General features: G+C 44.5%; 1 protein-coding gene across 5 annotated transcripts in view; it reads left to right on the top strand.

Annotated features, from left to right (window-relative positions):
- The window catches only part of CEP164 (centrosomal protein 164), a 459099-nt gene that overhangs the window by 71813 nt on the left and 361454 nt on the right, over window positions 1-25832 (top strand). For all 5 annotated transcript variants that reach the window (XM_086957031.1, XM_086957028.1, XM_086957030.1 and 2 more), the window contains exon 3: window positions 18414-18525. In XM_086957031.1, coding sequence (XP_086813157.1) covers window positions 18414-18525 — 112 coding nt within the window. The remainder of the gene's footprint in view (window positions 1-18413; window positions 18526-25832) is intronic.

The raw sequence follows: 25832 nt of genomic DNA, 5'->3' as shown, positions 1-25832 counted from the left end.
CTACCATGTATGGTGCCGGCTTTTGGGTAATGTTGATCCCCAGCCTCTCCAATTGAGAATGACTTTGTTAGATACCTATTAGCAGTTCCAAATAGTACTGCAACCTAAGTCTGTCATGCAGAGTTAGGGATTCCATATATATCTGATTATAGTAAAGATACAACCGATTTTAATATGGCACAAGGTATGGTCAACAACACATACTAGTTTTAACCGTGATATTATGAAAGATTGCCTGAAGCTTCTAAGTGTGTTTTGCAGTCCTTGGTTAAACTACATCAAAAAGTTCATGTCCGACATTGGGCATCCTGAATACTTTGCTATTCCGGGTAGTATAATTTCAGTTCCAAGAAAATCTCTGAAAAGTGAAAAACAACTGTCTAATGCATCTGGAGACAATTAGACTTTCAAAAGAAATTCTAAAGCCCTCGGTCTTGGAACATCGGATGTTACTGACATGTCACGGTATCGAGCAATGTCTTGTGTATGTAACGAGTGGTTATTATAGGATGCTGCTGACCCGTTTTCGTCTCAAGATCTTTCACAGAATAATAAGTTTCCCAGTTATGAACGACCGGTCTAAAACTTTAAGTATATGCCCATGTGATGACATTTATTTACAGTCTACTATGCACGTTCTTTTATTCTGTACATTTTATACTTTCCCCAGAAAAAGATGGATTGTTCCAATTTTAAAGACACTGGGCGTGAGACAATGTTGCCCAGCTTTTTTAACGTTACAATTTTTTACTATATGACCTGTTTACTAGCCCTTTAGCAATGTACTTGAAATCCCTGATCAGATACAGGAAAACAATGTGGAATACAAACCTGGCTTTTAACGTATGATATTTTGAATACCTTTTAAATATTTTACATCATGGTCATCAGTTGTTTGTAATAACGTGATAAAATGTGCTTTTATGATTTACATCTTTAAATCGAATAAAGCTTGTTAAAATTGAATTGAATTGTCTAAGCAAAAATGACCAAAGAGTTGGGTATTCTACATGCAGTAGAGCTGCAAAAGGGTTTTTAACCCAGCTTTATAGCACTGCACACATCACATAAACTGTTTGCTGCATTCTAACTTCGGAGGATGGAGTTGAGAGGCCCATATAACTAGCTTCTCATAGTTAATTTACCAATACAAGAAGGATGTGGACTGCCTGTACGGTTTTTATCACAGGTCTGTCACCTTCGATGCCCCACAGAATTGATTGTTCCCTAGTAAGCTCTTTCTATCTTTTAGTCCTTTGTTCTGGACTCTTCCAACTGTACTACAAACAAAGTTTTGCTCCTACAGTGAAGAGATGGTAGAAAACGGACACAAGAATCCAGATTGAGCTTTGCTGAGAACACTTGTTTCCTTAAAGAGTACCATTGCACCCTATATCATAACAAGTAAGATTTAGAATGCGCCAACACAGTGTTTTGGGGCCTTGATTGCATTAGGTGCCTGGTGGGGAAATGGGTGGGTCACAACAGCCTAATAGGAAGGAAAGTGGTGACTGCAGGTCAGAGGATACAGTAGTCAGTCATGACTACCTACAGCTTAGTGAAATGGGTACTCCTGAAAAAGGGGTGAGTGGGCTAGTTACAAACACACTTAGCCAAACGAAGATGTGACTGCAGACTTGTGGAGGACAACAATCATGGTGTTCGCAGCTTTCATAGTGCAGGTAAAAGGCGAACACTTTCATTGAAAGGTGGCTGGAGGGAGTTTAGCAGCTGGTTGATAAAGGAAGTTGTAACAGTATGCTGGGGAAGTGGGTTGACCTTGGACTTCATGGAAACCTAGAGTATTTGGTAGTACCATGGGAGAGATTTTTAGGGATCATGTTTGGCTGGTGAAGCCTTCTTTACCAGTGCCTCTTGGAGTTCTGGTGATCCTGTTCTTCTCCAGCTGATTTTCGTGGAAGCAAGTGCTTCTGGGGAAAAATTTAAAATAATTGTAGAGTACAAACACAACAGCGTATCTACACTAGAGGCCTTGGGTGCTTGAATGTGTACTATGTAGTGAAGGAGATGGCATTTTCGAATGGTCCATTTTTAGGTCTAATCATAGACCGCATTGGCTGTGTTCCAGAACTCATACGATCACAAAAACAATGAAATCAAAAACAGTTTAACCCCTTTGCTGCGGCGGCAATTCCGCCGCAGCGCTGGGGGGGGGGGGGGGCGAGCGGCGCTCGCATGCTCGTGACGGAGCCGCTCCGTCAACGAGCCGCGGTTGCGCTGTGCTCATGACGGAGCGGTTCCGTCATGGCCCGCCCGCTCAATAGAACGCGCCGCACGGGCGCGGCGGCAGGGCCATGACGGAACCGCTCCGTCATGAGCACAGCGCAACCGCGGCTCATGACGGAGCGACTCCGTCATGAGCATGCAACGGGATAGAGAGAGGAACTTTGGCTCCACCTCTTTGTTGATCTTTACAGGTGTTTGATGGGGCAGCAGTTGTGCTTGCCCGCGCTATAACGTAGTTACATTTCTCATTGGCGATAGACGTTATTAACTCATTAAGAAGGGTTTTTACATTGTGAACTCTCTGCTTTCTACAATCTGGAGGAGTTTTACATTCTGAACTCTGTTACAAACACCATTGGAGGGAGATATTACTTTGTTAAAAACCGGAGGTCATTTTCATACAGAAGTGTAGTGCAGGAGGGGCTAGAGAGGTCTGGTGTTTCTTTTTTTTTTTTAAATATTTTTTTGTGTCCTCATATATGCCACCAGTTGAATAGGCGCTCTTCAGGCCACAGACACAAACCTTCCTTTCCAACCCTTGTGTTTGGGGATAGCCAGTGAAGATTGCCCAGAGGTAGGGTTGTTACCCGTCCAACTTCCTCTCGTAATGATATTTGCTACATAGGAAGGACAGGACCACAAGACCTCTGGCATAATCATTGGACTATTAGTTTATTTTTCACTCCAGGCATTCAAGACTGACCACAAGTTAGCAGACTTTTCACCCCCACATAATGTATCTAGTTTACTCACCGCCATGATGTTTTTAAGGCAGTCTGCAAATGTCGGAGGGAGTACCGACTTCCACACTTTACAGATCTCTTTTCTAGCAATCACTATTACATAAAAAATAAACTGTGATAAATTGCTATCGACAACATAATCAAATCGGAGACCAAAAAAGACCAATCTAGGAGTGCATATAATTGAAAGTGAAAGTACCTCCTCCAGAAACTTACACACTTGTCCCCAGAAGTTACATATATTAGGACATTCAAAAAACATATGAATATCATTTGCATCTTGAGACTTACATCTGGGACAGGAATATTGGACTGCAGACATCTTGAAGAGTTTCGCTGGAGTCCAATAAGCTCTGTACATTGTATATAAATGATTTCTTCTTAAATTAGAAGGTTTAATTATTTTTTGAGACATAGAGAAAGAATCTGCCCACAGTTTTACTAAGTTATCTGAAATCTGGACCGTAGAAAGATGCCATAATTTAGTGATCTCTGATTCCAGATTATCTTTATTGTCTAATAGAATTTTATACCATTGTGCAGTCTCCCCTTTCCTTCCTCTAGAACTACTGATTAAGTCCAACAGGGGGCTCTCGTCCTCTATATCCCAAGTTTGGCTTCCCCACCAAGCCGACAGTTGGTAAAACTTAAATCTCGTAAGAGTACCACCGGTTAAACCAACCAAGAATTCCCATTTTAATACTTTCGATGCATCACAAAAGTCCCCCCATCTAGAGAGACCGGCTCTCTTTAACGGGAGAGCTAGTTGGTCCATCAAACAATCAGGGGTACCAGGGGAGTCCCAAATCGGGGCATATTGGTGATAATAATGAATACGTAGCAACTTACAAATCTGTAGCCAATAATGTAGAGCAGCCTTCAAAAGCTTCAGTCTAACCTTTTTAAAAAAATGTTGATCTCCAAACTTAAACAGAAAAAAGTCTGCATCATATGGGAGGTCTTGCAGCATAGCCTGAAAGAGTAAACTGTTAGAAGTAAAGTCCAATTGATTGGCTAAAAGCCTAAAGTTTTTAAACTGGAAGGCATAACAGTAGAGTAATAAATCTGGAAGAGCAAGACCGCCTAGTTTTAATCCTCTCCAACTTCTTCCAAGCTATCCTTGGAGATTTTTTTTTTTTTTTGAAAACCTTTATTGTACCTTCTCACAGTTACACAGCAAGTCGCCTACAACCCCGAGGGGCCGGCCGCTAAAAATAAGAGAAAATAGCAGTGATAGCCATGCAGAAATAAAGTCCATACGTTAAGTACGCTACTGTAGTGAAGGGGCACATCACTAAAACGAGTTGAAGGTATTTAGCCAAAATCACATTACAAATTAAGTGAGGTTTTCATTTTTTGTTTTTTGAAAAGAACCAAAAGAACAAGCAGGAAATCACATTGCGGTCATTGAGGAGTAATAGTGCAGGTTAGCTGTATGGAAGATTCTTAGGACAGTATAAGTTGCTATGTATTGTCCGGGGATCTTATCCGGAACGAGGAAGGACATTCCCCCCACCCTCATCTCTACCCAAGTGGTGTTCTTATCTCTCCCTCCACCCTTCACTCCACCCCTCCCTCATCATCTGATTCCAACTGATCATCTTCCGGCAGCGGGTCACAGATTTCGCCACGGTACACATTCCACGGGGACCACACCTTATTCCATTTGCCCGGGCACGCACGGCTCAAGTACACCGCCCTTTCAGTTAACATTATCTTGTCCATATTCATGCACCACTGCGACTTCGTTGGCAGTTCTGCCGCCCCCCAACGCTGAGCAATATCTCGCTTCGCCACAATCATTCCCAACGTCACCCAAAGTCGACTATGTCTGGGTAAATCTGTTGGTTCCCCTACGTTCAGGAGACATCGCCTTGGTTCTGGGAGGAGCGAGATCTCAAGGGCCTGGGATACAGTACGCAGTATTTGCCGCCAGTAATTTTGTATGCGTGGGCAGTCCCAAAATGTGTGAAAAAAGGTACCCTCTTCCCCACAGCCTCGTAGACAGAAAGGGTGTTGTGTACTGTGGATGCGGTGTAGCAGTGTTCTTGTATAATATACTCTATGGAGAACCTTGAGTTGGACGAGTCTCATCCTAGCCGAGATGCCCACCTCTTTCGGTGACGCCAATGCCTCATTCCATTCGTGTTCATCTAGGGCGTCCACTTCCCGTTCCCACCTCCTTCAGGGGAGCCAGCGGGTCTGGCGAGTTGTTCAGGAGCTTACGATAAGTCAGCGATGTCGCTCTTTCCGCCATAAAGTCAGTTAGGAGGCGATCCTCCAGCGGGGAGGACTCAGGTAGAGTCGACCCAGAGGGGATGGCCGCGAGCGGAGCATGACGTATTTGTACGTAACGGTATGATTCGTGTGGCCCTAGGTCATATATTTCTCTCAGGCGGGTGAATGAAATAACTTCACCCCGCTCCCAAATGTCGCCCACCGTGGATATTCCGATGGAATCCCAGTGGGAGAAACCCTTGCTATTTCTCAAGTTACCCAAGGCGCGTGTATCCCAGAGCGGGGTGAGTTTGGTGATTTTCCCCTTCCAGCCCAACGCAGCCATCGCCGCGTGCCAGGTTTCCACAGTGAGTTTAGTGGGCCCTGATAAGAGTCTCAGTTTCGTCGGTCATAGAGTGGGCAAGTATGTTGTTAATGCCCAGCTGCGCCCTATCTGCTTGAAATGCCGGATCAGACTGTGAGGCGTGTAACCATTGGTTAATGGGCTTATGTTGCGCTGCCCAGTAATACAGGTGCAGATTCGGCAGTGCAATGCCCCCATCGTACCAGCCTCTGCATAGTTTAGCCTGTGCTATGCGTGCCGGTCGATTGCCCCACAGCAGCTCCGAAACAACTGCGGCTACCTTTTTGAAGTATCCTGATGCCACCGAAAAAGGCGTGTTATCTAGGATATATAGAAAGCGGGGCAGCGACTTCATTTTGTACAGTGCTGCTTTCCCCAGCATGGTCAGTGGTAACCCCGCCCAGAAGTTGGCGTCTTGCTTGAGGCGTTCCAGCGGCGGCACTAAATTCAGTCTCTTATATTCAAGTGGATCCCTCGTGACATGGATCCCTAAATATTTGAAGGAGGAACCAGCCAATCTCAGGGGGCAGTCTGGTCCGAGCGTCGGGATCTGGCCTTTCAGTACGTACATTTCTGATTTGTTCCAATTAATGGTGTATCCTGAAACCCTGCCATGCTTGTCGCATAGGTTCAAAAGAGCCGGTACTCCATGCTCGGGATCCGTTAAATATACCAGCATATCGTCCGCATATAGGGACAGGCGGTCTTCCCATCCCTCCCTCCATTGTATCCCTTTAAGCAAGGGTGTTTGTCTTATGTGATTAGCCAGTGGTTCCAAGGTTAGCGCAAAGAGCAAGGGGGATAGGGGGCAGCCCTGCCGGGTGCCTCTTCCCAGCGAGAATGTGCGCGCAATGTGGCCATTTGCTACCACGTGTGCCACAGGCGCCGCATATAGTAGCTTAATCCATGATATGAAGTTCGGGCCGAAGCCCATGTAAGACAACACCTCAAAAAGATAGGCCCATTCCACCAGGTCAAAAGCCATCTTCGCTTCCAGGGCCAATATAACTGCACTGTCACTAATCTGGTCTGCCCTCGCCAGCACCCCGTGAACCCTACGAAGATTTAGTGCAGTGTTCCTATGAGGCATAAACCCCGATTGATCTGGGTGGATAAGATCAGGCAGATGAGCCATCAGCCGGTTGGCCAGGAGTTTAGCCAAGATTTTGCTTTCTGCATTCAGTAGGGAGATGGGGCGGTAAGAGGAGCATTCCTCCTGTGGCTTACCAGGCTTTGGTATTGCCACGATAGTGGCCGTTCTCTGGTCTAGTGGGAGCAGCCCCTTCTCACGGCATTCCTCATACATGTTGAGCTAGTAGGGACTAAGGTCCTCAGATCGTGCTTGATACCATTCCACCGGAATGCCGTTCGGACCGAGGGCTTTTCCGGGTTTGAGTGCCCTTATGGCAAGCTGTATTTCGTCGGTGGTTATTGCCGCATCTAGGTCGGCCACTGCCTCCGGTTGCAATATTGGGATATCTATTCCGCTCAGTGCACCCTGGGCCATGATCGCGGTCACCTCCCTTTCAGGAGTATACACCTGTTCGAAATGGGCCGCCAGTGCTTCCACTACCTGTTCAGGGTTGGTCTGTATCACGCCATTCCTATCCTTCACCTGTTGAATCCCTCTGGAGCTACCCCCTCTTTTGTCAAGCCAGGCCAACATCCTTCCCGCCTTATCGCCTACGTCATACACCCGATTCTGTGTATCGGTAATGTGCCCCTGTACTGTGAGACGAGCATGGTCTGTGTACAGTCGCTGCTGGAGTGCAAGGGTATGTGCCGTGTCCTCTGTAGGGTCAGCCTCGTGTAAAGTTGCGACTGCGCGCAGTTGGAGCTCAAGTGTAGACTGTTCAGCTGCCTGTTCCTTCTTATGAGCCGCGATTGAGCTTATAGCCTGCCCCCTCAGCACTGTCTTGTAGGCCTCCCAGAGAACCTCGGAGGAGGCCACAGTTGACACATTCTCTACAAAGTATTGTTCCGTAGCCTTCTGAAGAGCCTTTTTGATTTTTGGGACTTTAAGATAAGATGCCTGAATGGGGTATATGCGGTGACGCGATTTTGCCTGGGTGGAAATGGTGAGAGTTATCGGGGAGTGATCTGAAATGCCTCTAGGGTGTATGTCGGCAGTGTCGACTCGCTGTATCCCTTCCCCCAACGCCAAAAAGTAATCAATGCGGGAAAGACTGTTATGGACTGTGGAGTGGAACGTGTACTGTCTGACCTGAGGATGAACATGACGCCAAATATCTACCAATCCCAGTGCCACTAGGAATCGCTGAAACCGGGAGGGTCCCCCAGGCGAAGCTGTCACCGGAAACCTATCAAGCTGTAGATCCGCCGTTGCGTTGAAATCCCCACCCAAAATGACATCACTTTCGGGGAGAGATAACAAAAAATCACCAAGGGCTGGAAGCATTACTGAGTGGAGGGACGGCGGAATATACACAGAAACCACTGTCAAAGGACGACCGTCCCATTGTCCCAGCAACGCCGCAAAGCATCCCTGACTATCAGTTTTCGTGCTCAGTGGAATGAAGTGTGAGGATTTTTTGATCAGGACACCCGTACCTCGGGAACCCGATGAGAATTCCGAATGCACAATCATCTTGTATCCTTTCCTATCTAAGGCCTTAGTAGCCCCTCCCACCAAGTGTGTTTCCTGCAAGAGTGCTAATTGGGGTTTATGCCGTTTCAGCTCGGTTAGTACTAGGCCGCGATTCACCCTGTCCCCTAGGCCCCTAACATTCCAAGAAAGTATTCTAAGGGCGGAGCCATTCGACCGCGACCCATCTTGCCCCGCGGCAACGAGTTGTTCATCCGCCATCTTTAATCACGCTGCCACATGCAAATCGTCCATAAAGAATCCATCGTACCTGCAATAACACCATTCTAGTTACGCCACACACTCCAGTTCTTGACCGACTAAGTGAATTTCCAATGAAAAAAGAACAGCCCCCCCCCCCACCCCTTCCCTCCCTGCCTCCCTGCTTAACGGACCTACAACTGCCCGCCACCCCAACTTAGCAGAGCGCTTAACCCATCCCACAAACAGAGTACTTGCACGTCGGGGGAGAGTGGCTCCCAAAGTAGGCGGCTCCCTTGCTGCCCTCGGAATACCCAGGCCGGCGTCCACAAACGACCTGTATGAGCAACCAATGTGGGAGGGAGTCCATGTCCAAACATTTCACGGCCTGATGACCTTATTTGCCCCCGGCAGCCCCGGACAGGTCCTGCGTCGGCGACGCACTCGCACTCCTTCCAACTGAAGTCTGTGAGCCAGACCGGCTGTCGTTTTGGTGTCTGTTGCGCTGTCGGCCAGACGTGCGATCTACTGTGCGCCATCCTTCAAGCCAGTCTCTTGCTGCCTCGGGGGAGTCAAAAAACCAAACCTTCTTGTCAGCATCCACCCGTAGCCGGGCCGGGAATAACCTAGAGTACGGCAATTCTTGTTCGCGTAGTGTCTTCTTCACTTCCAGAAAAGTTCTCCGTCTCGTAACCTCCGCTGTATAGTCCGGAAAAAAGGATATCCGCAAGTTTTGGATTTGAATGGCTGGTGCCACTCTGGCTGCCTGGAGGATCGTGTCACGATCTCTAAAGTTAAAAAGTCTCGCTAGGATCGGACGCGGGAGGGCCCCTGTCTTAGGTGATCCTCCAGGTACCCTATGAGCTCGTTCCACCGTGAAGAAGTTAGAGAGTCCCTTGGGGGCCAGTTGGTTTTTTTATCAAATCCTCCACATACAGGTCCATGGCCCCTTTGGTTTCAGATTCCGGGACCCCCAAAATGCGGACGTTGTTCCGCCGGGAGCGTCCTTCATGATCGTCCAGTTTATCTTTGAGCTGTTTATTATCGGCCTGCAGCTTCTCCATTGCTTGCGACCTGTAGATCTGAGACATCTTCCACCAATGATTTAGCTACCACCTCCACCTGCTTCACTCTCTCACTCATCTTCTGGAGGTCCGCTCGTATCAGGGTCACTTCTGTAGCAGTCGCACCCACCGTTGCTTGTACCTGCGCCAGGGCGTGCAAGACCTCTTCCAGGGTAGCCTTCTTTGCCCCGTCACCCTCCGTGCCTTTGCCCACAGATTTGCGCTGCTCCGGTTGGGAGAGTGATTGTTTATCGTAAGCGAATTTATCGAGCTTAGCCTGAGTGGTGGTTTGTCGGAGTCCTTTCCCCGCCATAGTGATACGCTGGCGGAGCACTCACGGCGGATGGGTGGTCAGGCCGCCCTTGTTTCAGCGGTGTCCAGTCTTCTTAGCAGGCAGACGCGCCAGCCGTTGATTACGAGTCACTGATGGCGTCTAGTCCCTTCGGTGATGAGTCCGTACCAACGCTGGCGGACGAGATGCAAGATGGCGGCGACTACGCAGTAACTTTCCAACTTCAGTTACGCTTATCGCCGCTGTTGTTCACTGTACTGCTTTGACGTCGGAGCGATAAAGCAATCTCTTGAGTGACCGAAAAGGATCTGCAAATTTCAAGCCCCAATGGCGTGGGTCTGTGTCCGCCGCGGGCACTTCCGCTTGGCTGCGCCGACAATGCTCCACTTCCGCCCGGGCAGGTCTCAACTCAGCCACCGCGGCTGCACTCGTGCCACCAGGCCGCACTCTGAGGTCAGTTGAGGTAGCTGTTTCCTCCCGTTCCCGGGGCGTAAACGCTCCCAAACTTCTCCTGCAGATGTCGTTCGGTCACCGGACCCGGGGCATCCCTTCTGGGTTCGTTGTTGAGCGGATAGGCATGCGGATTGATGCGGGAAGCCGCCACGCTACGGGAGCCTCTATAGTTTGCTGCCGCCATCATCGGCTGCTAGCCACGCCCCCCCCTATCCTTGGAGATTTTGTCACCCAAATAAAAGATCCTATCCTACCTTGCAAATTAAGGATATCTTTTTTATTAAATACTAATGGAATAGAACTAAACAAAAACATTACCTTTGGTAAGATGATCATTTTGACTAAGTTAACTCTACCATAGATGTTTAAAGGTAGGGAGTTCCACTTAGATAAAAGTTTTTTAATCTCCTTTATCACAGCTTCCCAGCTGATCTTGGTGATTTCTTCTAATTTATGGGTCAGTTGAATACCCAGATATCTCATCTTAAACTTGGCTTCTGGGATAGGGACTGGGTTGTTCCAACACATAACATCGGTTTTATCCCTATTAATACTATATCCTGAAACAATACCAAAATCCTCAGCAAGTTTGAATAATCTTGGAATTGCTTCTGATGGGTTTGAAGTATAAAGGAGAAGGTCGTCTGCATATAATGCTGTCCTAATTGTTAATTCTCCTATATTAAACGGGATAATTATTGGATCTTGTCTTAAGGAACAAACAAAAGGCTCAATATATATGTCAAACAATAATGGAGACAAGGGACATCCTTGCCTTGTTCCTCTGCAAATGTTTAGCCAGTCTGACAAACCACCATTTACCAAGATCCTAGCTCTCGGGCCCCTATATAAAGTTTCAACACCATTAATAAAAGTCTCAGGGAAGCCGAATTTCGTCATCACTTTCCATAGGAAAAGCCAATTCACTTGATCGAAGGCTTTGGCTGCATCTATTGCAACAATAGCGAGTGGCTTCTTCTTCTCTATTGCGTAATCTATAGCACCGATTACTTGAAATGTAAGTTCATTCAATTGGCGACCAGGAATAAATCCCCTCTGGTCAGAATGGATGATAGTTTTTATAATGTTAGCCAGTCTACTTGCCAAAATTCCAGAGTAAATTTTTAGATCAGAGTTCAAGAGTGAAATGGGTCGGTACGACTCTATTTTTTCCGGATCTTTATTCGGTTTCGCAATTAGTGAGATTGTAGCATCTAACCAAGAAGACGGAATTTGTTCTCCCTGAATAAAAATGTTATTGAATAATTTCTGTAGTGGAACTAGAATTTCTTCAATGTTATCCTTATAGATCTCTATTGGGAGTCCTTCAGGACCTGCGGCTTTATTTCTTGCCATCTTCTTCAGTTGGGATCTGATCTCCCCTTCAGATATTTCCTTTGCCAAAAGAGCTATATCTGAACTGCTCAGCTGTGGTAGGTCTCTCAAAATAGACAAGTTTTCTAGTTCCTCAGCTGGCCGATTAATCTTTTCTAGGTAAAGTTCTTCGTAGAAAGATCTAGCTTCCTTCTTAATCTCTCCGTCTTCTGACAGGACTGCACCAGTCCCACGTTGTATCAGGGATTTGATATTATTTCTGGTTCTCTCCGTCCTAGCTTTCCACGCTAACAGAGATCCACATTTCTCACCATATTCAAAGTTACGTAGTTTACTTACTTCCCATTTATCTTTGAGTATTTTTTCGGTTCTTAATCTGAAATTTGTAAGTCTAATAATTCCTTTTCCAGTCTTGATATATTGATTCGATCATCAGAAATGGCAGAAAGAAGCTGCTGTTCTTTTATTTTAATCGAACTGAGATCCTTAATATCCTTTTCTTTGTTTAGCTTTCTATTTAGGGTCATTTGAGAGCCATATATTCCTCTTAAAAAAGATTTAAGTGCATCCCATATTATATGATCCGGAGCTGATTCATAATTGAACTCAAAAAATTCTAATAATTTTTCCTTGATTTTAATATTAAACTCTTCATTTAGCAAGATAGTCCTATCCAATGTCCACCTATATTCTAAAAAATTGTTTTGAATATTGATGTTTAACTCAACCACTGAGTGATCTGACAACCCAATCGGAATGTAAGAAATAGAATGAGTATTCGCTAATAACGATCGATCAAGCAAGAAAAAATCTATTCTAGAGAACTGATGGTATTTTTTACTATAAAAAGAATATTCTCTCTGGGTGCCATGTTTGACTCTCCACACATCACACAACATATACTCTTTCATGATATTCTTCAAAATTGAGAGAGATTTTTTGGACAGTTATATTTAGCTTTCGAGGTGCGATCTGCTTCAGGATCTAATAGCAAATTAAAATCTCCTCCTAACACGATAGGGATTGTATACTGAAGCATATAATTTTCTAGTTTCTGTAGAAAACAAGCATTATCCTCATTTGGACCATAATAAACCCCGCATAAAAACTTAACTGCACTTATTGAGACTATTGCGGCCAACCACCTTCCTGACTGATCTGTAGCCCAATCGTGCATAACAATTCCTTTATTAGCGCAAATTATCATTGCCACACCTCTCGTGGTGCCAGTTTGTTTTGAATACAAGATGTCCTGAACCCACTTGTTCCTAATAAAAATTTTCCTACATTCCTCTGCTTCCAGGTGGGTTTCTTGTACAAGGATTATAGAAGCTCCAGTATTTTTCAGAAAATGAGAAACATTTAGTTGTTTCTTACGGCTCCCTAAACCATTCAAGTTCCAGGAAAGGATTTTAGTATATCTAGATTGAGGCATCGTATAATCTTACTCTCCTTCCATTTGTGGCCAACAAAGAGCATAATAACCTATAGTAGCATTTTAATTCAAAAGAAGAATAAAGTTTTATGGCACATGAGGACTTTTTATCTGATTTTTTTCGCCCACCCCTGAGAACCCACCCCTCCCTCCCCCCGAGGAACCCTACCCTCCTGATTGGCGAAATTACTCCCTAGGAGGCCCTAGACCCCTGATGCCCCGCCTATAGAAAAGTGCAGGTCTCTTATTCCCTATATGCATAATTATTTATTTTTTTATGGGTTTTTTTCCCCTTTTTAACTTAATCATACCACACCACACTTTTTTTTTTTTTTCCCCCTCTTTCCCTCCTCTTTCTTAGTTAGAATTGGGCTAGATAATGATACAATCCTAATGCATATTATTCTGTCTGCTCCTTCATCCTAGCCAACACTGCATCAGCTTCCTCAGGGAAATGGCACGTATACATTTTATTATTCCACATTATTTTGAGGAGCGCTGGAAATTTCATTTGCACTTGTGCCCCCATGGAGCGCAATTCTGGCATTCTGGAACCAAGCTCCCATTGTCTTTGGGCTGTCTTGCTGCCTATATCTGATCTGATATGGTAAGGATTAGCTCGAAAATGTAGAGAGGTGCGAGACAGACATCTAGTGAGAATCAGCTCTTTTACACTATAGGTCTGAAAATATACCAAAATCTTCCTGGGTGCCTTTCGGTCAGGATGCAACCTAAATGGATCTCTATGGACCCGCTGAATCTCCGCTTCCAAATTAATATCTGGACGGTCCTTTAGAATGTCTTCACGTAACAGTCTACATACAAATCCCTTTATATCCTCTACTTCAACCCCTTCTGGAATTTTTAGAATCCTCAAATTGTTACGTCGAGTCTGGGTTTCCAACCTTTCCAGGTCCATTGTTAGGGTACGATTCTGAGCTTTTAAGGCTACTATATCTTTAGCATTCACTTTAGAAGACTCCGTAAGAGATGTCACTTTTCCCTCTAAGACACTAGTCCTAGCACTAATGCCCTCAATTTTAGCCTCCAAAAGGTCAAATCTGTCGTGTAGTCCCCTCTGATTTTTTTCAGAGATTTCAAATCTGCCCAACAAATCTTCTCTCAAGGTATGTAATAGGGAGCCCAACCTTTCCTCTGCTGTTTTGCTTCCTCCACTTGCCCCAGCTTCCTCATTTAAGTGAGAAGGTGAACCATTACTTTCCAGACTCGGTGTTGGCACTGTGAAAGAACTATTAGATTGAGGTTCCATAGCTTGAGTCACTTGTTCACCATTCAGTAAAATTTCTCCAGTTTGTTTACTATTATAACTAGAGGGAGATTGTACAGCTACCCCAGATGTCTCTGCGAAAGTGGTTGAATCCAAAACTGCATACTTATTGCTCAGAGGGAAAGTGACTAGGAGAAGGGAGTCCATTATCATATTTGATTTATCAGTTATGTTTCTTGTGGGATTCTCTATTCTATGTAGATCTTCATTTATTTCTCCATCCTCTGGGCTAGTTACAAACACACTTAGCCAAACGAAGATGTGACTGCAGACTTGTGGAGGACAACAATCATGGTGTTCGCAGCTTTCATAGTGCAGGTAAAAGGCGAACACTTTCATTGAAAGGTGGCTGGAGGGAGTTTAGCAGCTGGTTGATAAAGGAAGTTGTAACAGTATGCTGGGGAAGTGGGTTGACCTTGGACTTGATGGAAACCTAGAGTATTTGGTAGTACCATGGGAGAGATTTTCAGGGATCATGTTTGGCTGGTGAAGTCTTCTTTACCAGTGCCTCTTGGAGTTCTGGTGATCCTGTTCTTCTCCAGCTGATTTTCGTGGAAGCAAGTGCTTCTGGGGAAAAATTAAATATAGTTGTAGAGTACAAACACAACAGCGTATCTACACTAGAGGCCTTGGGTGCTTGAATGTGTACTATGTAGTGAAGGAGATGGCATTTTCGAATGGTCCATTTTTAGGTCTAATCATAGACCGCATTGGCTGTGTTCCAGAACTCATACGATCACAAAAACAATGAAATCAAAAACAGTTTAACCCCTTCGCTGCGGCGGCAATTCCGCCGCAGCGCTGGGGGGGGGGGCGAGTGGCGCTCGCATGCTCGTGACGGAGCTGCTCCGTCACGAGCCGCGGTTGCGCTGTGCTCATGACGGAGCGGTTCCGTCATGGCCCCGCCTGCTCAATAGAACGCGCCGCACAGGCGCGGCGTCAGGGCCATGACTGAACCGCTCCGTCATGAGCACAGCGCAACCGCGGCTCATGACGGAGCGACTCCGTCATGAGCATGCAACGGGATAGAGAGAGGAACTTTGGCTCCACCTCTTTGTTGATCTTTACAGGTGTTTGATGGAGCAGCAGTTGTGCTTGCCCGCGCTATAACGTAGTTACATTTCTCATTGGCGATAGACGTTAACTCATTAAGAAGGGTTTTTACATTGTGAACTCTCTGCTTTCTACAATCGGGAGGAGTTTTACATTCTGAACTCTGTTACAAACACCATTGGAGGGAGATATTACTTTGTTAAAAACCGGAGGTCATTTTCATACAGAAGTGTAGTGCAGGAGGGGCTAGAGAGGTCTGGTGTTTCTTGTGTACATTTATAATTTCATATTTAGTATTGTTTGTTAATTGAAAAACCTTTTCTTTTTAAAAGTTAAAGCATTGGCTAGATGTTGATGTATTAAGTGTTATTGTGTGCTTTGCAGACCTTTAAGCTTCCAACTTACACCATTTCGCAAAGTAAGCATTACCATGTGACTCAAGGTCATGTGTTAAATTTATGTGATGGTGCTCAATGTGTGTCCAATACGAAGTGCCCAGGACACCAAAGGTAAGAGACTCCAGTTGTCACAATCCATGTTTACCCAGGGATCCCCCAGCTAGTTCACACGTTCTCACATGAACTGCAATGGAGGGGCCTTATTATTGACCGTTGCCTCTTAAGAAACCAGCCCTGCTGCAGTCTATCTGCTCCTGTACCCAGTGTTGTTGCATCACAAACTCCAGCAGCTGGTCACCACTGAAAAAACAGCAGTAAATCTTGATGTAATGTGTGCCAAAAGCAGATGGACCAGTACAACGAGGCATAATGCGCTGTGTATTTCCTAGTCCTAAAATGGACGACATGTCCTAGCATGTGGAGTAGGCAGATTGCAGTAAACAAAAGGCTGAGCTGTTTTGGTGGGCTGTCTGCCTCGTCATAGGGGTAATCGTTTTTTTTTATGTTTAGGCCATGCCCACTTCTCCTGGAGCTGCGACCACTCCATCCTATTGGGTGATGCCAGTAGTGGTTGAGGTCTGTGCTCATTTGCTGGTTTATCTAGTGCACAGGTATTGCGTTCTTCGGTGTTGGTGCAAATGTGTATTCCTTGGCCTATGACCTTAATAGTGATCCTGCTTGGTCGCAAACTACCTGTTTGCTATCAAGCTCTTTTCACCTCACAATAATCCTGCATTTGATTGACATTCTGCTGCACATGTGTACTGTTTGGGGAGATAGAGCGGCCGGTTTGGGCAATTATAACCGGAGTCAGCAGCTGCTAGAAACTGCTGCATTGGATTGCATTGCTGTTCATGTGATGTCAGATGCAAAGTCCAGGGACAGAGGGTGCGTGTCTGCAAGCTCCAAATGTACAAGGTTAGAGTGTTGACACTCTCTTCACCTGTTTATCTGGTGTTTTTTGTGACAGTTCTACCCAATTGGTTGTGCACCTGATGTTAATGTCTGTGATCTCTGCAGGGGAGGGGCGTGGATGAGGGCAACATGCCATTGTTCATGATGTAAGGGTTCTTGAAAATAAATACATTCATGTCCTGGATCATTAATGCCCCAATCCATCTCTGGTGATTTTATTTTCTTATAAATACATTTATTGACCTTTTTAAATGTTCTAGTTTCACACATCAAGGATAACAATACAACAGTGTTTATCGTTCCCATCCTTGACATCAGGTTGGAGCCTTAAGAAAACCATTATTTTTACGTACACTGTACGTGGGGTGTGTTGTAGGATCCCAGACTCTTGCAAATGCCACTGGTAGGGGAACGAAATGTGGCTCTTCCACTAGTGTCAAGTTATCAGTTTATCTCTTGTTTCCCACTTTGAAGCTTTACTGGTGATGAATCACTCTCCAGGGCATGGCATCTAAGAGGGCCTGCCGTCTGTTTTGGCCTGTATCACTGACAGCAGTCTTTAGCTTCATTCAAGCCCTATAGTACCTTGTTGGCCTCCTTTTGTGCAATCTCATTAAGGAAAGCAGATCTTCAAGGCTTAAAAGTAGCAAATAAGGACTCCTCCATGAAAAGTTTGCTGCAGTGTTGTGCCACAAGTAAGACTTGTTCATCATTAAATAAGTGTGCGGCTTGTCTTCAGGCACAGCCTCAGTGAAAACACAGGTGGAACTGGTAGAGCCCTTTTGGTGGAAAAGCAAAACACCCTACATATCAACTGCGCTCTTGCATTTTTCACTCAAGCGTTGGCACTACTGTCATGCACCTCAAAAGCAGCAGTCCTACACTTCTGAAGAACGAACACCTTCCACAAACTAGTAGCAAATCCAGTTGTTCTGGCTGATATCTGCAAGCACTTTTTCATTGATTGGTGAGTTTGTGTGTTCAGTATTGCGGATAAGGAAGTGGGTGAAAGTAAGACCGAGGCAGTGGGTGGATAAACAGATTTATAAGTACAAGGATGAGTGACTGAGTGCATGGATATATACTGACTGACTGCATGCACAGATGGTTGAGTGACTGATTAAAGTGCCCAGGGATTTTCAGTGATAAACCAGACCTATTGGGTTGGCCACTGCTTATTACTTTTTTACGGTTCAGGGTTTTGACTGTCCTTATTTAATTTATTTGGTGCTGTGGCTTACTAATCAACTATCCTTCGAACTGTATGCTTCTTCAGTGTTTTAAGAAACATTTTTTGGACTAAGGTCAAATGCATCCTGCTCACCAACGCCTTTTTAAGGTAATTTTCCATAGAAAGGGGTATTGTATTGAAGAGGCCCACAAATGTCACCTGTCTAAGAGCTATTTTTTAAATATTGGGGTCGTCCAGTGATACACTGGGATGCAGTGATATTTCTGTCCCTTCCATATTTATTGTGTTGGAAAATACACAGAAGACCCTTGTGATGCTCTTGGTGTATTAAGAAGTGGCCCAGCTACAAGGTTCTCTGGCAATGAGATGAGTTGTCAGGGATATCAAGGGGTGGTGTGGTTTCACACAGGCTGGTTTTTGAGGTACACAGCCAAAAAAGCATTTCAGACTATGCCTGATGTGTGGCTTGATCTGTCAAAGCTTTCAGGAGGCACCATTCTTTAGTCACCCTTTGATTGCTATTGGAGCATCCTTCTGCTTACCTAATGCGGATACATGAATGCGATTAAGACAGTAACACTTTTTTCCTTCACTTTTATTTATCACCACAGAGATCCAGGAGTATGCGCGAGAGATTGGCCTGGATCCCGACAATGAACCTGAGCTCATGTGGCTGGCCAGAGAGGGTATTGTGGCCCCCTTACCCGCAGAGTGGAAACCTTGGTGAGTAAGCCTTCAAACTTGTAGGCAGTGAAATGAAAAACAAAATATTGCCTTTCAAAATACTCTTTATAATCTTCATCATGAAGATAATCTGAAATGTTAGTTTTTAAACCATGTTCTTGTCTTTCTCTTGATTGATTGTAGTGATGTTCCCATTAAGAATTATTGTCAATTGTTTGTGCTGTTTCCACTGTTTGGGCTTTCCTTCCATTCCCACCCTAATCTAGCCCTTTGCCTACCCTGTTGGCCATCTGTAGAGCACATTGTTACTTTATTGCTTTGTAAATAGCGATATCTTTTACTGATAAAACATACTGTTTTTGCTGATTATATTTTTAGTGTTTTGTGCGACTAAGGGTATTAAGCGATTGTGTCCATCCTTTTTCTAACGTTCAAGTCTCTCATCCTGAAATCTAATGAATGTTTTCGTTTTAGGCCCTGTTTTTTAAAATAAATAATTGTGATTTGTTAACTTTACCAATTGCTTAAAAATAGGTAATGTGTCAATGAAAAGGTTGGCTGTTTTTTGTTGCTCCACCTACTTTTCATTCACAATGTATGCTTAAACAAATCAATGAAGTGGTGTTCTTCCATAATGGAGGTGGCACCTTTGAAATACCAGTTGCTACTATGCAGTTCTAGTTAGGACCAGGTTTCCGTAGGAAATAGATTTTTTGTTTTACTAATAACTTTGGCGCTGTTTGACGAATGTTCTCAAAACGACCCCCCCCCCCCCCCACACACACATAATTCATCCTCCCCAGGTTTTTCCTGGAATGTTTTGGGGTGAAAAACGTAATTTTCCCAGGTTAATGCCCATAGGAAATTTTGGGAACAATACAGAATAAAAGTTGGAATGAAATTACATCAATTTTGAAAAATGTTAGAACTTTACTCAGGAAGAATGCTTTTCGTGATATGGTGTAGATCCGTTCAGCCAATTTTAAGAACGTTGCCTTTAAAAGGTCCTAGAGTTGGATATGAAGGGATTGAAATGATAGTGATATATGGATAATTGGTTCAGCCCAAATATTATAGCCGCCATTACTGTCCTCGTATCCTGAAGTTGTTTTTCAAAATCATGTAAGGGTTGGGATACTGTGACCACCTGGCAGTTATGATGGGGACCCCACAGACCTCCACTATGCCACAAAAAAATGTTGTGCCGCAGCTAGCTCTTTCTTCCTACGAGACCCAGTTCAGAGCCTTCTGTGAGTACCACAGTTCCGACACAAAAGCTTCACCTCCATGGTACTGCTGGAGTATGCAACCATCAGTAAGCACCCCCTACACGTCTGTGAGTGGGCCCCTGTCCGGCTGAAGTCTCCGCATAGCAGGGGAGTTAGGCACAGGGCCTAGCTGCAGGCCAAGCACTATGGCCAACCCCATGCTTTGTACACCCGAAGGACAACTCCATGCTGCCAAATCTATCTGTTGCCCCTGCCCCCTCTTGTTGTCTGTGTGTGTTCCCCTAACCCCGGCCAAACTTGGTTTGATGTGCTGCCACTGCCCTTGTGGTGCTACTGCTCTCTGCTGCTGCCCACTCACTGTACGTGGTTGCCCCCGTCCATTCCCTCCCTGCTACCTTCTACTGCCCCTGCCCCAGTGCTGCTACTGTCCTCCCTACCCCTCACCCCCTCTCCCTGGTAGTCTGGGGGAAGGGGGGGCAGGGTCTGGGGTTGTTATTTTTGGTTAACAAATGGTACCATGGTACTCTTGTAGTACTGGGATGGGAGCCACCCATGAAAAATGGATGAAATGGGTATTTAATAGATCTGTTTTCAGGATGTCCCATTCTTTGTTAAAAATGTGTTGGACCATTGCCACATTGGCCTTTCACATATTAGAACAGGCAAATGTGTGGTGAGAGAAGAGATTCAGCAACTCTCCCTAGGTTTTTTTCATTTGAATTGACAGGGCTACTACTCCTGTGATTGTGCCCAATTCGTTTCCACTGTAGTGCACAATAATGTCATCAGGGTGCTTAATTTGAAATACTTTCCCCTCACAGGGAGCAGCTGATTCTATATCATCCATCTGTGGCCAATCCAAGTAATGCCCACTTTGGGAATTCTTAGATCCATTGTCAATGCTGCAATGTTTGGCATACTTGTGTGCCCCAAAAAATAAGATCAGTGCCTACAATCCAAATGCAAACCATGATGCTGTTACCTAAGTGCAACACAACGGACTGGGCAGAATCTGAAGTATTCTGGAAGAATATGTAGTTTGAAGAGGAAAATAAATAGTGTTTAGAGTCCTAGGATCTTGATTGGTTGCTGTTAGTGAGGTTAGGTAGAGAGCAACTGTCCTTTTTCTGAATTCTGATTAGGAAATGCTGAGTTCTAAATATGGTGTTTTCTACTACTGATTTTAAAGTTATTAGGTGAACAAGAGGCCAATATTAAGCACAGTGTGCTTGCTGAACCTTTGAACTGGAGCCAAGCTTCTAAACTGCTCTTACTTTGTTGCCTACTAAACCTGTGTACAGTGGTGGGGGGGGGGGGGGATGGTTCACTGTTGGTTGGATGTGAAACATTCTTTGCAGTTTAACATTTATTTTTCCATTCAAGTACAATTACATTGTAAACCTTTAACTACATATTGATAATTAAAGTTTGACAATAATAAATCGTGGAATGAGTGAGATAAAATTGTAAAGTTAGTGAAAGTATAGCCAAAGTGAAGGAAAGACGCTTTTGTAGAACATTGGAACTGTTTATCAAGTATAAGACACTCTGTGAAGTAGTACAGCACGTCTACATGGTTAATGTGATATTTTTATTGTGCTTTCCTAACCGGGCAGAAAAAGTGCAACAATAGTTTTTTGTTAATGTTATTGTACAAGGGCAGGTGCACACCTCATGGGCAGGGAGGGGAAGCAGGGACACCCAGGGAGGACCGTGGCTGCGTAGTGGCAGTACAAGAGACCAAGGAGAGAGGATGCTCGGGCATGCCAGACACCTTGATAGATTCTTGTTTTTCCTTGGAAAAAAGCATGTCTCATGACTGCTTCACACACTGTGGGAGAAAGGTGTTCATCCAAGTCTAATAATGCCAATTTAAATACATCCAAGTCCTCAGGACTATCACGCTTTAGAAGTTGGGCAATGTAATTTAAAGAATACTCTTTCCATTCGAGCCATTGAATATTGGGATCACCAGGAGCAGATAAAAACTCTGTAGGTGAATTGAGATTGAAAGCTGAACTGCTTCTGGGAGTTTCTTCTGGTGTAGAAATTCCACCGAATGACAATAAAATAAATAAGCCAATACACTAGAAATAAACACTGCAGGATGCGCAGGATAAACACTGGAAAGTACTTGCAGAAGGTGCTGGTTGCAGATGAAAGCAAAGTAATAAAGGGTAAACAAATGTACTTACAGCAGTGGTAAAAATGATGAAAAAACGTAGTGAAATGCCTTGGTAAAGAGTAGGCTGGATGCTGGGAGACGCACCAGTAAATGCGCCAGTTGACAAATGTATGCGTGAAGGAACGTGGACGCTTAAGCAAATGAAGTTAAATGCGAGGAGATTCACCGCAGTGCGACATCCAAAATGGCGGCACGTCGAGGTCACGACCTGGCGTGCCTTCGTTGACGTGCTGCCATCGGTGGTTCGTTCTGATGTTGTATTCCAGTGACAAATGCTGGGAAGAATGTTGAAGATGCACAGACGTGTAGAAGCTCTGCACGTGTCTGGAGACTTCCACTGAGAATGGGAGTGCGCTTGTGATGGAGGAGCACAGGGTGCGCGATAACCGTTGGAACTGATAGGAAACTTTACCTAACCGTTCTTTGTGTAGAAACTTCAAAAATCATTGGAAATGTTTCGGAGCATCATAGGAACACCTGACTGACACAGCAGTAACAGTTGAATCCAGTAGAACACAGCGGTTAGTTGAATTTTCATAAACAGCTGCAACACACTGTAGAAACTCTGATTGTCCAGCAGCAGTACAGGCCACAGAGCATAAAGTGAGGAGGATAAAAAAAAATCCAAATTCACCAAGTTTTGGGTTTTCCAGGTTGTCAGTCTGTCGCCAAATTCTTGCAGTAACACGCAGGTAGTCAGTTGGATTGTATAGTAACTTCTTTATTCTGGCAACCCTGAGCGTGGCCCAGGCAAGCAGAGTATCAAGCAACAAGCATCTGGCATAACATTCTAAAGTACAGCAATAAGTTCAAGGAACACTCTAATTGTTCTGATTCTTAATTCCTAAGAATTGGAACAATTCCAACAAGGAATTACAAGCCAACACATAAGCATGAAACCCCAATACTACACACCCCTCTATTGCGGAAAGCTTCTCCTTCCTCTCTTAGGCTCACTGAAATAAAAGCAGTTGTAAATTGGTTGTGTTGTAGATATGTGCGACTGCTAGTCTGTGAGAGTTAAGTGATGTTGGTAATATGAAACAACTGCTCTGTGAGTGGTTTGAGTACTGAAAGTAATATGTGAGTGCCAGTGTGACTACTTCACTCCATGTCATTACAGACATTTTTTCTAGAACTGGGCTTTTCACCAACAAATAACTGCTGTCTGCTGTGTTAGTTTTATTAGGTTAAGTGGTGCAAATGAAGACTAAAACATCAAGAATGCGCTAGGTTATCACACAAAAGAATGAGGCTGGAAATCGTGTCCTTATTGGCATGAAGTGAGGTGGTCACCCCAGTGATTCATACTCAGTGCTGTCAGGATTAAATCTCCCATAACCAGACCCAACCCAGAGCACACACATTGTTTTACAATTGAAATACACGTAAGAAACAGCTCAGCTCTTCATTGGTGTATCGTGCTCCATTTCTTTCTTTCGGTGGAAAGTACAAACATATGATTGCAGTTTTAATCAATGGTCTATCAGTTTCACACTCTCAAGATTCCAGTCTTGTTAAGAGAAAGTTCATCATCTGATAACTTGCAGCTCTGCAAATCGCTCATAAGAAGAAAGCATGGGGAAATAGCATGAACAGTTTGAGGTCTCAGGCAATCATGTATAGTATGAACAATGTATTGTTGTGGTTGATTACGTTGTTTATTCAACAGCTTAGAAGTGCCATCAAGTACCATGAAATCAAGGCGGAAATCCTCAACTCAATACCATGCCGCATCATGTATTCTGCACACTTTTTTTTTTAACTCATACGTACAATTAGAACTGAAAACTGCGTGACCCAGAATGTAGTGTGCTTGTTGGATGAAAAGGTGGCGCGAGCAGAAGATCTCTCATGACGTCAACGTATTTAGCTACTCTTACTACAATTTTAAGTGGCTGAGTATTTTTTGTTCTCATTATTTTTCAAAATGGCAAGCTGGATTATAAAAAGTTGATAAACAAAAGTTAACCGACACAGAGATTTTTTATTTTTTTGCACAGCATATTTTCTATTTCTGACTTTTTAATGAACTAATGCGTGCATTGGTGAGTAAAGAGTATGATTTGCTGAGCGAGATGAGCCTTACATTTGCTCACGGAGCTCTTTTGTTTGAAGCACTGACCTTGGAATATTGTTAAAAAATAGGCAGGGAAGAACCCATTCAGTGCTGTGAAGCTAAGCACAAACCTATAATGCTGCTCGGTGGATAGGAGCGGAGCGAGTGTCTCTGAACACACGCGCCCATGGACGAGGAGACCGCACTGCCTATGAGGCCAGACCCGCTCCAGGGATTTTAACAAGGAATGTCATGCTGCTCCGCCTCCCACTAGAGTGAATCAGATACCTATGAGTGGGCGCTATCCTACCCCACAGTTGGAAGCAGGGAGGGGCTTTAATTTTGTCAGGATTGCAGCTTCTTCATTGTTTAATAAACTTGATGCACTGCTGGAAAATGTCCCTGCCTCTTAACAATCACTCCAGAAACAGCAGCGCTCCTGAGGAGGGCTCGTAAACAAAAGAAATAAAGGGAAAGTGATACGGCGCTTAGAACGAATGAAATAAGGGACAGATAAGAAAAAAAATACAGTGCTCACAGCAAATGAGGAGGGCTCGTAAACAAAGAGAAAATAAGTTCTTAAATTCATCATAAAAGGAGGGATAGTGGCGAGGTGATGTACTTGGTACCTTCTCTCTGGAAGGGATAAACACAGGAAGAGGCTTGGCAAATGCATGTCAAGGACAAATGGGGAGAACGAATAAGAGAGAAATGATGGAGCCAGCAAATGAGAAGCCTATGGGTGGGCTGAAGCCCACAAACTAGATTCAGCATGTCTCTTCAAGCTAGCGCATACGCTGTTTACAGCTGAGACCTAAAAAATTATTTAAACCGGTACACAGCACATAAATAAATCTACAACTTGCATCAAAAAAGAAGTTGCACTCTGATAGCGAATCAAGTTAACTTAACAACCTCTGCTGCCTCTCCAGTAAGAAGAATCGTCAACAATTCCTTAACTACTGGAATATTCCCAGAAGAACTCAAAAAGTCATACATACGCCCTTTACTGAAGAAAACACACTTGGACCCGCTGAACCCTGACAATTACAGACCCATTACAAATGGACCGTTCCTGGGCAAACTGATAGAAAGAGCACAGTTCGCCCAGATGTCACAATTCATTGAAGAGAATTACATACTTTCAGACTTCCAAACAGGATTCCGTCCGGGAAGAGGCACTGAATCTGCCAGTCTTGCCATCTGGGATGACTTAAAGAATACAGTTGACCGCAACTGGGTTGCTGCGCTACTCCTCTTGGACCTCTCAGCTGCCTTTGACACGGTTGACCATGACACTCTGAAACAAAGACTCTATGAAGCTGGCATAGAGGGAACTGCTCTAGACTGGATAGCGTCCTACCATCGAAACAGAACTAATGTCATCCATACCCCACCTTTCTCGTCCAAACCGTACTCCACAAAAGCAGGGGTCCCTCAAGGTTCTATCATCTCGCCCATACTTTTCAACATCTACATGAAGTCATTACCAGTACTGATCAATAAATTTCACCTTACGTGCTATAACTATGCAGATGACACGCAAATACTCCTTCAACTGGAATGCCCCAAAGACATTGGAAAATCACCAATTTTCAGCTGTCTCAGAGCCGTGGATCAGTGGATGACCTGGAGCCATTTCGGATTGAATGCTTCAAAAACTGAAATACTCACGTGTGGTGATTGGAAACATTACCACCCGCTTGCCGCATGGCCTGATGAACTGGGATCACTGCCTAAAGTATCGTAGGAAGTAAGAAACCTCGGAATGACCATGGACTCCAAGCTGTCGATGAATGCCCAAGTGGATAAACTAGCAAGATCAAGCTTTGCTACTATAAAAACGCTGCAACAAATGTTCCCTCATTTGGGA

This window comes from Lissotriton vulgaris, chromosome 2_1 (assembly GCF_964263255.1).
Source record: "Lissotriton vulgaris chromosome 2_1, aLisVul1.2, whole genome shotgun sequence".
In the NCBI taxonomy this organism is placed as follows: Eukaryota; Metazoa; Chordata; class Amphibia; order Caudata; family Salamandridae; genus Lissotriton; species Lissotriton vulgaris.
The sequence above is the reverse complement of the archived record's forward strand: the minus strand, read 5'-3'. Positions and strand labels throughout refer to the sequence as shown.